We start from the raw sequence: 12,092 nt of genomic DNA, 5'->3' as shown, positions 1-12,092 counted from the left end.
GGATAAACCACAACTCGTTTTGCGCTACACTGAATTCAAATTAGACACCCAAAATGATGAATCATCAAGATACAAACCTTCTGAATCCTGTGTTTGGGTCAATGCGTCTTTGGTGTCGACTTGAACTTTGATCGAGATCTTTTCACCACCCTTCATCCCATGATCATCAAAGGGAAACAATTTCTGACCTGAAGATTAAGGCAATGAATCAACAATTTTCATGTTCTTTTGTAATTTCCGTTTTTGCCGATACGATAGATATTTTTTCCTATCTGTCTCAAATAAACAGCTATCCTTTTTTAAAAATTTACTTTGTTGATAGAGTTACAATATCCTCTATCAAATTTCTGTTGCAAACGAGCAACCATTTTCTACATTATTTTTGAGAAGGCTGTTTGCAGCACAGCAATATTGCTATACTAATTCGGTGAGCAAAAATTTGATAGCATAGATAGGAAAAATTTCAAAACAATAGAAGTCATGCCAAAATATTGCTTAGGTACTTGCTTGATATTCAACGAGAAATCTTTTGTTTCAAGAAGTCTTGAAAAAAATGCAACAAGAAGTCTTCTTTTTCTGAAAAGAAATCAGTGCATATACTCTATTTTTGCTGAGTAAGTCAATTACAATAGTATTTTACAAAAAATGTTATCTCGTAAGAGTTTTCACGAGTTATTGCCACGTTCTTCAAAATTTTATAAGATTTTTAAAAGAAAATGCGTGAATGATGAAAAAATTTTGTCGGAGCATGTATGATTGCTGTTAAACAAAAGGTACAACTGTGAGCAAATGTCTAAGTATTCATATATAGAGCTTTCCCTAGTCCAGACCTGAAATTATTAAAAGACCCTCCTCGGCCGTTAAAAGGCATTAGAAGAGAGTCTTTTATTGACTTTTGGTATGGAAAGAAATTGTCTGGATTTTCAGTGATGTCCTCAACTTTGGCTGGAACTGGAACAATCGTCCTCAAATTTGGCAAGACAATTAAACGTGTCCAGGATTTCAGCTGAAAAAAAATGTTCTAGATTTTAGCTGGACAATAAAACCTGTCCTGGATTTTGGCTGGACAATTGCACGTGTCTTGGAATTTGGCTGGACAAAAAATATTTCCCTGAATTACGCTCGCAACCGTAGCAATGTCTCGATTTTAATTTCCTTTAAACTTGAGGACATGTAGCGTTATTGGTTAATCATTGGGTACGGTTGAATAAATTCAAGAAGAGTGTTGGCGGAATGTTTTAGTTTGACTCATTTTTTTTATATGAAAAAAAAAATTTTGGCTGCACTTTAACAGGGTTCTATTTCCTCGACCAAGTTTTTTTTCACCTCACCCCTCAGGTTTTATAGGTCTTTTCATAAGTTGAGGCTTCGACCTTGATTCCCTTAGAAAGTTCATAGAAAAATTATTATTTAGGCACAGCTCTTCAACATAAATTTTGCGTAATAAATTTGAATAAATTTGAATCATTTCAACCAAACGCTGTCCCATTCGTAAGTACATATATCTAGGATGATATCATGTCTAAAAACAATCAAAAATGTTAACTATTAGTATTTTGGGAATATATTTGAGCATCCAAAAAAGTAGAAATTACCGTTTAGGTTTGCTGGAGAAGGGTACGAAGAGTTCTCACTCGTTGTTGGAGTATCCGATGACTCATTTTCCTCCCAATTTTGTTCCACATATCCGCCGACTGAAGAAAAAAAAGAACATGAAAAATGAATTCGTGCTCATGAGAATATAGGTATTAAAAAGTCCACTTCTGTTTTGGCACGTCAAATGGATTCCTATACTAAGTAAAGCAAGAGTCTGGGTTTCCGGTTGATACTGAAAGTGTAGAGTTAATTGTGCTGCGGCCGGACGTCAGAGAACCAAGGCCTGCTTCACCGACGCCAGTTTTTGCCCCAGTCGAGACTGGATGATTAACTTGTAAGAACTTGCAAGTTTCTTACCAGTTCTTATAAGTTTATGCAACGCCATAAAAGTTTTTCTTACAAGTTCTCATAATGTTACCAACGAACTCATAAAGTTCTTACAAGTTTACTAACTAAACCTTGCAAGTTCTTGCAAGTCAAGCATCCAACTTATAAGTTCTTAGAAGTTTACTGTTCGAGCATACAAGATAACCATCAAAATTGTAAGTTATTACAAGTTAAAAATCTGACTTGTGAGTTCTTGTAAATTGGCAGCCATCCTGTCTCGACCAGGATGTGGTGTTTGGGAAAACCCGGTGCAATTTTTCTTTTAGGCACTATATGCATAGACTACACTTTTGCCCATTTTTCGATAACAAATTAGCATTTTTTAGATTTACGTTATAAATCTTTTTTATTGCGGTGAATAAATTCAGAACTTTTTAGTATAAATTAAATAGCACTGTTTCTCTGCTTGATGGATAACTGCCATTTTTTATTGATACACGTTGACTTAGCAAGCGTAATTTTGAATATTTTTTTACAGCTATTTCATCAAACAATTAAACCACAGTTGCTATAGAGCGCTTACGTTGAGAGCTTTTGGTTGGTTTTGAATCAATATTCAAGATTTTTCTCAACTACTATAAAATTGAATTTATTTGAATGAATTTGATGAAACCTGCCAAAGGAAAATCAAGGAGTTTTTTTTATCTTATGTTACTTATTCATAAAACATACTGCTGGAAAACCAAAAAGTTCATCGGCTTATTTGAGCAATTGTAAAGGAAAAAATATGGTGAATCTCAAATTTAAAAAAAATTTTTCAGCAAATTTCATTAGCTTCACTTTTGCAACAAAAATGAACGGCAAAAATACTCCAAGCACAGTTACAAAAAAGAAGTCAACCTATTTATTTTCTCGGAGTGTTGATCAAATTTAACGCACTTTTATTGGAAAATTTATTGCAAAATTTAATCACAATTTTGGACGGGCAATCGTTTTGATTCAATTGTTACCCTTGAAATTCTTTGCGTTGATTTGAGTTGGGTATCATAGAAGTAGTATTTGAAATACACCTGCATGATTAGCTTTTGTCTTTTGTATGTCTTTAAGTGTTTTTTTCATAAGAATCCATTATTAATGAAGCCTTTTAGAATTAATATTGATTGTAACTATAGTAAGTATTTGGTTTTTGCTAGACAATTAGTTTTTGGTAGACAATTATTGTTGGTCTCACAGAAATGAAAAAGAACTGCGATGCTTCTTCCATGAAAGATGATCAATTTTCAGTTTCATAAAACATTTTTTAGAAAAACAATTTTTATGCAATATTTTTGTTACGCTACTGTTGTCAAATTAATTGGTAGTCTTGTTTTTGATTTTTTTAAATTGATTTTCTTCAAAACCAAGTGAATATCAAATGAAATCTTTTCTATTTCAGAGAATACTATTTTTGGTTTAGATTTGTCGATTTATCTCAACAACCTTCAAGTGTACCTGTCAACTAAATTAAACCATTTTGTCCATTTTTTTCTATATATATATATATATATATATATATATATATATATATATATATATATATATATTTAAAACATACCTTTATACACTTAAAAAGGCCAGTGTGGATATGCAAAAAAACAATTGGGCTAATAGGTTGATACTAACAAACTTAAGAGGTAATATTTGATAAAACACTATATGTGATATTACACTGAACAATGATTATATCTCAAAACTCCAGGGACTACCGTTAAAAAGATAACAATCCACAAAGCCGCTGGCTCCAAATTAATTCGTTTTGACAAAACAAATCATCTTATATAAAAAATCTCAGCAGATCTTTTCCATAGTTTTATTAACAAGGCAGAGCTTCATTGGTTCTCATAGATCGGAAAAACAGAATACAAAAGAAAAAAAACACAGGTTTTCATTTGAAAAGTTCTTTTTTTTTAAAAAAAAGAGAATAGAGGATTTTTGTGTTTCTCAATGTTTTCTTTTTACTCGAAAAAACTTTATACCGCTCTATGGATTTCTTAATAGTTAAATTCAATGACTGTTTTACTGAGCCAAAAATATAAAAACAGTTGTTTCATTGAGACAAAATTGAACGACTATAAAAACTTGATAACAACATGAAATATCATCATCTCAAGGTTTTTGTATGCGAAGTGTCTCTTGAATGTTAAATTAGTTATTTAACCAATTTATATGATGCTCTACAATTGTTGCTCAGGCGTATAGAAAAATAATTATGATGATAGATTGCAGGTCAATATTGAACAAAAATAAAAAAAAATAAAAAAATTGCTTATATCGGTACAAACTAATTTAAAGATAGAAATTTTCGTTCGTTTAAGTAATCGCACTAACATTTGACAAGTAAAATGGTTCAAAAAAGTAAACTTCTAATGTTGTTTTTTAATACTCCCACATAATCAAAAATCATCTCGCTTCAAATGGTTTAATTGGATGATTGCAGAGACGGTAGCATATTTTGAACTTAAATGCACCCAATCTTTTAAGCAGAACAATTACTAAAGTAAGATTGAGCTAATGTTGAAGTATCAAAAAAACTTTCTGGGTCAATTAAAGATCACAAGTTTTCCTGCTATAATCGAAAACCAAAAAGGGTAACGAGCAATTGGTTATACACCCTCGTGTACGCTCTCAACATGTTTTATTTTTTCAGTGGATACAGGGCACATTCAGTAGTTTTTGAGTTGTTCAAGATAAAGAGCACTAAAAAAATGAAAATCCATAACAGTATGAAAAGCAAGCGACAAATGAATGTTTAAATTCGGTCATTTTTTTTACTCTCTTTCGTTCAATCATTGGCAAAGTAAATTGCCTTCAGATCAGCAATTTTGTGTAAAAGAAAAAGTTCTCAAAATATATCAGGACGTAACACTAGAAAATAACAATTTCGTAAAGGTGTAAAACAGAAATTCAATAAAACTGGGAAAATCTTGCATCATCTCAACGATATCTTTTGTTAGATTTGTAGGAGCTATCTACTTAAGCGTATCTAGTCAACTAACTAAAATTCATGACACCCTTTCAAAGTACAACTACAAATATGACAAACGGATGGTAGAATGGATACGGAAAAGTCTCATGCGGAATTATTTTTTTCTTTTTGAAATAAGAAACTGCAGTTTTCTGTACTATAAACGGTTTCTTAACCTTAGAAATTTGAGTGTTTGTATTCTTCTGAGATTTTCAATTTCCTGTGGAAACGAGAATTCATTTTCTTGACGTACCCATTCTCTTTCTGTTCCTGAGACACTATTTAACTATTAAAAAAATTGGGGACTCCTTATAATAGTTTTATGCCCAAAAAATTGTATTCAAGTCAGTTTCGAATTGTAAGATTACTGTCGCAACTAACTATGAAATTAGGTATAAAGTGAGACAGAAAATTAGGTTGAAAACGACAATATTTTCTGATGCAAAATTCATTTTGTTGTCTGTGAACCTCTATATCGAAGGGCCTAAATAGAATGAACACAAGAAAACTCAGTTTAGAATAGAGTATCCTCCATCCCATTGAAGTTATTTTAAACAAGTGTCAATTATGCCGAAGAAAGTTAAGAAAGCTGAGGCAACAGTTATACTTACAGAACAACTTTGAATTGGAGTCTTTTTTGAATTGGATCATGCTTAAATCAGGAAGGTGATGAGTTTTTTGTCCGCGCCAAGCAACAAACATTTTTCGTACCGCAAAAAATGCAATAATACCGAGAATTGTTATCAAAGCCAATAAACCAAAAACTATCAGCAAAATTGTCAATTTCGGCTTTGAAGAGTTCTCATTTTCAATTTTGCGACAATTTTTCAGTAAATACGGTTCACGGTCCAGTCCCGGTTGTCCGAACTGATAAACAATCGTTGCTGCTTCAAAGTAATATTTTACAGGGCATTCGTATCGTGTAATAACCTCACCGAATGAATTTGAAACTGTGACAAAAGTGCGGTCAATATCTGTATTAGGAATGAAGGTTATAATCTTTGAATCGACCGTCGCTTTTGACTTTTTAACATGATGGCTTCGCAGATTGTGGTAATAATCGTCCTCGTATTCAGTAATTTTATAAGAAATCAATTTCTTTGATGAAACTGTTGGAATAATTTGGGAACACTTGTCTTCCTTTTTAGTAAGAATTGGTAGTTTCTTTGTTTCGGCCAAAGTCAAGCGTTTCGGGATGTTTATGGTCATATTGTGACAGTAGCTGCCAACTTTTCCGCAGAATGGCATGGGACATATTGTTAGATCGAATATGTCGTTTGGTCTGTAGGGTTCCTTCAGCGCCACTCTCTTCAGCTTGTTGAAATCTTGAGGCTCGAGGGGACCGCTCAAGAACCGAACAGAGGTTTCTCCGTAGAGGGGATGAACTCTAAAACAGAATGATTACAAAAACTCTGTGTCACGATCTGGTGTTAATGTTGCAAGATCTTTTGAATATAATGCAATTGGTAATATTGCAAGATCTTGAGGTGACATTGCAGGATCATTTGGTAATTTTGCAAGATCTTGTGGTAATATTGCCAGATTTTTCGTTAATGTTTCAAGATCTTTTGGTAATATTGCAAGATCTTTTGGCAATAATGCAAGATCTTTTGGTAATCTTGCAAGATTAATATAGAATCTCGACTAGTGTCGCAAGTGATCTGAACTGATTGCAAGAATTTGATAAACATGACTCGAACTTTAGATATAGCGTGAAATGCAAAACCAAAACAGAAATTACCTTTTAACATCTGTTAATAAACCTTTTTGGGGCACGCTTGCATCAAAATTTAAACAACAGCTATGTTTTGGGGGGGGGGGGGGGGTATAAAGATAAATTGTGTGTGAGTCAAGCATTCAGCCCATTCTCATCTCAAATAAATATAAATCGTTGCTCTACATAAAAGCAACTACTGACAAAAAAAGCTTATTGCAGTTTAAGCGTTGTCACTTCTTGTCAATGATTTGGCTCGCTATATCTGATGTAGAGAGTGAAAATATAGTCTGCGCACAAAAAGTGATATGAGCTGTATGTGGCCCAATAGAATTTGAATTGACATTCGCGGATGATAAAAATTGTAAATAAATTGGCCCGAAAATTTCTCCTTGAATTCTCATTTCGGACAGCTTTGAAGTCTTTTATGCGAGAGATAACTCGAATTTTCATGAAATGAGATGTAACTGTTGTTTGCAACTGCTGGAACTGATTGCTTCCGCTCGAATAATTACCCGGACCGAGGTGTTTACCCGTATTCCAACATTATTAAGGGGGAATAAAGTAAAGCCAATTCCACTCTTAATTGGCAGGGAAAAGAGTGCCAGAGTGTAAAGAAAATTACACTTTTATTCACACATTTTACACTCCTTACTCCACTCACTACACTCATAAAAATTAATTAAACACATTAAATACACTCTTTAATCCACTTTTATTATTTTTTTTCCCTGGAGAAGATTTCCTGGTGTCGGTAAAATACTCGATGATCTTGTTTTGATTTTGTTTTTATATATTTTCCCTGGTCATGATTTTGTTTTTTTTTTGATTTTGGTTATATTTCCATGATTTTGTGTCCGGGTCATTACTTTGTTTTTATTTTGTTTATATTTTCATGATTTTTTAATATTTCCCCGGTCATGATTTTATTTATACTTTTCCTGGTCATGATTTTGTTTATATTTACAGTGGGCAATCCAAAAAACTCTGTTTTCCTCAAAGAATTGTAAAGAACATACATAATGACGCATAGTATCTTACCTATCATGGCTCTCATAATAGATCCAGAATCCGTTCACGTCACTTAGTCCATTGGGATCTAAATTGAAAGTAATAAGGACTGTCCAGTTTGATTCGTTGACCTCTGGGTTCTCATTGAAGACCAGTGAGACCCTCACATCGATGAATATATTTCTTTTCGAAGGTGGGTTGCATACTGGTACCCTGAATAAAGGGGAGGAGTCCACGGCATCAGTTGCAATTGCCACACCACACTGGAAAGAAACCAAAACCTTCGTTTACTTGATAGTACTAAATTGTTTTCAAATACGTCGGAAGCATTACTTAAAATAATCAAGTCACAAAGAAACAGCCCACTTACTGCGTAATAAAATGGTCTTTTAGGTACTAGTTGGGTAATGTACATTGCCCGGGTCGAGGATCTACCCGGCAAAACAGAATAGATCCTAGTAGTCTAATAAGGAAGCAATTGTCGTAATGTTTATTATTTATTCGGCGTTGCCGTGTTATTTCTCCCGTGGGTCATTGATTCGTTGTTATCGCAACAATAGTGGACTAAACTTGTTTCTGCAATCACTCAAAAGCAGTTCATCTCGCAAAATGATCCAGCCATCAATATTACTGCAGAAGGATCTGAACAATAGGGCATTCAATTTGAGTCAAAGAAACCACACAGAAAACTATACTTACACGTGAGCTATTTTTGTCTCCGCCGGGCCTCTTCCACGTATATTTGAGCAATTCTTTTTGCGTTGTTTGCTCATCTTTTTTGTAAATAAAGTCTGGTTCTAAGATGGAACGACCATTGTTCCAAAGACTGGCTATTATCAAAAGAAAGTTGAGTGTTCTAGGACGGACGGACATAACACTTGTTAACGTAGCAAAAAAAGAATACAAAAAAATCGAACGAACAAACAAATGAGACAAAAATTGATATAAAACGCACGTTTTTAGTTTTAACGTTTGAGTATTTACTAAGTTATTAAAAGTGTCTGCATGCTTTACAAAAAGCCAAAGTAACGTACAAGGTAAAATCAAACGACAAGAACCAGCGGTTAACCAATTTTTATTTTCAATGACATTATAGTTGTTGTTTTTCACAAAACGTCAATACTGCATGTTTCATCTTGCTTTCGTCTGCAGTTAAACCAGAAACAGTTTATTGTATGTTTTAGGCTGTGCGTCATGAAAATTAATTCAGCTGTGTTGTAACTGCCGAAGAATTCAAACTGGTTTATAAATTCATAAAAGCGAACGATTCATTGGACCACTGTATATAAATTTTAACTAAAAGCTTATTATAACTTGGCGATATGTTTTACTGTTAAAGAGTGCCAAAAGTCCACAGAAAAGGTCGCCTACACACATTTCTTTTGAACCAAATTTTCAAACTAAAAATCGTTAAAAGGTAGCGCAATAGCGAATGGATATCAGGAGAATAAGCGAAACTAGAAAAACTCTTTTCTAAGGCGGTGAAGTCAAATTCGAGCCTTATACGATACGACCAATTCCACGCCAGCCCGTGTTGCTAATCATAATTGTTTTTTAGCAATCATAGAAAATCATATATGATTCTTCGTAACCATACAAAGTCATATTTGACTTGTATCAAATCTTGACATTCATACTAAGATCATAAGAAAAATTAACTTGAGCTCAAAAAATTAGCAAAGCAACACTTCCTACCATAAGTTTATCTAGAAAGTGAACAAACGACCAAAAGACGCCTACATTTACTAAAGCATCTTAGTAATCATACTAAGTCATATATAGTTATATGAAATCTTGACAACCATACTAAGACCATACTAAAAAATGAATGCCGCTGAAAACAGAAAAAAAGCAAAAAATATACGCTTTCCCCATACTTGTCCCATTATTTTGTATCTCTTCCTTGCCTCTATATATGTTATGGTGCTACATTTGTTGTTATGGTGCTAAATTTTGGTGCTTTGTTATTTTTAGGTTCTTTCTTATCCGGAGCCTCTTGGTGTCTTTTTAGCTATCAGAGCCTCTGTTTTTTTCTTGGGCTGCAAAGGAAAACTCGCCTAAATTGCGCACAGTTTTTCTTGCAGTTCGAGATATTGAGAGGTATCACAAAAAAACCCGAACACATTCATCATACTTCTTAAAAATCATACTCAGATCATATATGATTTCTTAAAAATCAAGCTAAGACCATATATGGTTTCTTAATACTCATAGAAAAAAATCACATATGCTTGTTCGATATCTCAGCGAACGTCATTGCTTATGGTTTCTTGGTTTCAATACAAGGATCATTTATGATTTCTTAAAAATCATACAGAGTCATATATGAAAAAATTGAAATGTTATTAAGATTATACTAAAATATAGTATATGATTTGTATGATATCATATATGATCTTAGTATGATTACTAAGAAGTGGCGCCTCGGGAGCTTTATGAACACCAAACTCATCCAAAATTTATAACCATCAATTTTTCTTTATACAGCTGCGTAATGGACTAACATCTGGAAACTGGACCTCACTAGGCTGCTTGACCACCATTAAGAAGGACAAAGGAAACGAGAAACAAGAAACAGATTTATAGTGACATTTGACAGCCTGCTATTTGAAATCTTTAAAAGCTATCGAATATGAGGTTGAATTATTGCTCATACAAAAGACAAGGAGGCTCGGTAATGTGCGTAGCTACATAATGCTCCCGCCCCGTGCATTCACATTTTTGCTTAAATGTCTAACAGAGGAAAACTTAATTGTCTAATGAGGAAAAGAAAAAAAACTTTCAAAATTTCAAACTTCCATCGAAAGTAACTGCTGCATGAATAAAATTGCTTCTAACTCAGTCATTTAAGTAAAGCAGATAATGCCAAATTAGAAAGCCGAGGAGACCTTCCATTATTAAAACTAAAAAATAAGACGGACAAAAAAAAATCAAACAACAGCAACAAACACTACTTACATTCAAATCTCAGTCTATTCTTTTAAAAACAATCTAATAACAAAATTAAAATAGCGTGAAAATAAAACCTAAACTAAATAAATTGGTTCTTATATCGTCAGGAAAACATGGTTTGAGTTCTTAATGAGACTTGGTAATAAGTAGACTAAAAAAAGTCGAAGTTAAAAAAAATAAGTTTTTTCTTGAAAACAATTAATTTCATATGAAGAAAACCATAAGATATCAATTGAATTCTTTTTCAAAAAATTTTTGTTAATTTTTATCTCTATGTAAAGACGTTGAGACCTCAATAGCGATTATGAAGTACGCCTACAAAAGCAAACCACAAATACCGACTAAAAACAAATCTTCAGAGTTGTTTTGCGGGACAACGGTGTTGAAGCCGTTAGTGCCATAATCTATTAGGTTAAACAAAGTCATAGTAAATTGTGCTTTCGTTCAGCACCAATAATGATATGTGCGAATTCTGAAAGGAGAGACGGTCTGCGAATTAGGTAAGAAGAAGGTAATAAGTCAAAAATCTTTAATTATCAATTGAAATCCATAATCTAACTGCTTTTTCTCCCCATAGAAAGCTATTGGTATCTGTCAACGATCAGAATGTTTCATGCAACTACAAAAAGAACAACAAGCAGAGAAAAAAACATTTTTTTGTGAAAACTGGTAGTATAAACGCCAAAAAAACATTACTTAAAACAGCAATAAAAACTGATTCGTTTGGACAACAAAAACCATCTGAAATGTTACTGCTAATCTTAAGCTAGAAACTGACCAAATAGGGAAAAATTGCAAAACTAGCAATTATCTTTTGTTTCCGACTTTTTAGTCTTTTGCTATCGACTAAAAAACAAGATAAGCTGTGTTGAAAATTGGTCGCAAGTCAGTGTTACCTGTCATCCCTAGGCCTTCGTGTGAGTTGTTCTGTTACGTAATTAACGTGAAAAAAATCAAAAATTGCAACATTTTTTGAAAAAGACAGCGACTGTATTCAATCCGAACTTCTTATTCTGTCTGTAGCTATTATTAGTCTGTAAAAACAACGAATAGACAAAACAACAACGACTAGCTTCGATGGTGGTGTTTGTCATTAGAAACACGTAATTTTATCCCTATGTTATAGATATAGATAATTTGACAAAAAGTCAATATATCTTGAATCTAGTAAAATTACCGAGTTTTTCAAAATATATGGCAATTCTCCTTGGAATGCATAAAAATAGCCCGCTTTGGAGTTAACGGAGTTTGTGTTAGCAGTTTGAGTTGTATTATTTCAGCAGAGTTAAATAAAGTTGACTAAAGGAGCTTATTTTGTTACATATTTGATGAGAAAGGGCTCATTCTTGAAAAGTTTAGCAAAATTTTCCGAAAAATAAATAGTTCAAACGCTGGACTGGTTTTCTAATGATTTGACACATACATTTCCAAGATTAAAATATCGATAGGCCAAAATTGACTGAACAAAAAACTTCCCGCTAAAATGGG

At 33.1% G+C, this 12,092-nt stretch overlaps 1 protein-coding gene across 2 annotated transcripts in view; it reads right to left on the bottom strand.

Annotated features, from left to right (window-relative positions):
- Positions 1-8,597, bottom strand: part of LOC142337271 (uncharacterized) — a 32,154-nt gene extending 23,557 nt beyond the window's left edge. For both annotated transcript variants that reach the window (XM_075386435.1, XM_075386436.1), the window contains exons 1-5: positions 8,352-8,597; positions 7,683-7,915; positions 5,539-6,314; positions 1,596-1,694; positions 78-188 (exon numbers count right to left, since the gene is read on the bottom strand). In XM_075386435.1, coding sequence (XP_075242550.1) covers positions 78-188; positions 1,596-1,694; positions 5,539-6,314; positions 7,683-7,915; positions 8,352-8,525 — 1,393 coding nt within the window. In that variant the 5' untranslated portion in view covers positions 8,526-8,597. The remainder of the gene's footprint in view (positions 1-77; positions 189-1,595; positions 1,695-5,538; positions 6,315-7,682; positions 7,916-8,351) is intronic.
- Between the last annotated feature and the right edge of the window lie 3,495 nt (positions 8,598-12,092).

Source organism: Convolutriloba macropyga, chromosome 3, assembly GCF_964194025.1.
Source record: "Convolutriloba macropyga chromosome 3, txConMacr16.3, whole genome shotgun sequence".
Taxonomy (NCBI): domain Eukaryota; kingdom Metazoa; phylum Xenacoelomorpha; order Acoela; family Convolutidae; genus Convolutriloba; species Convolutriloba macropyga.
Note: the sequence above shows the minus strand (reverse complement) of the source record. Positions and strands in the feature narration are given on the sequence as shown.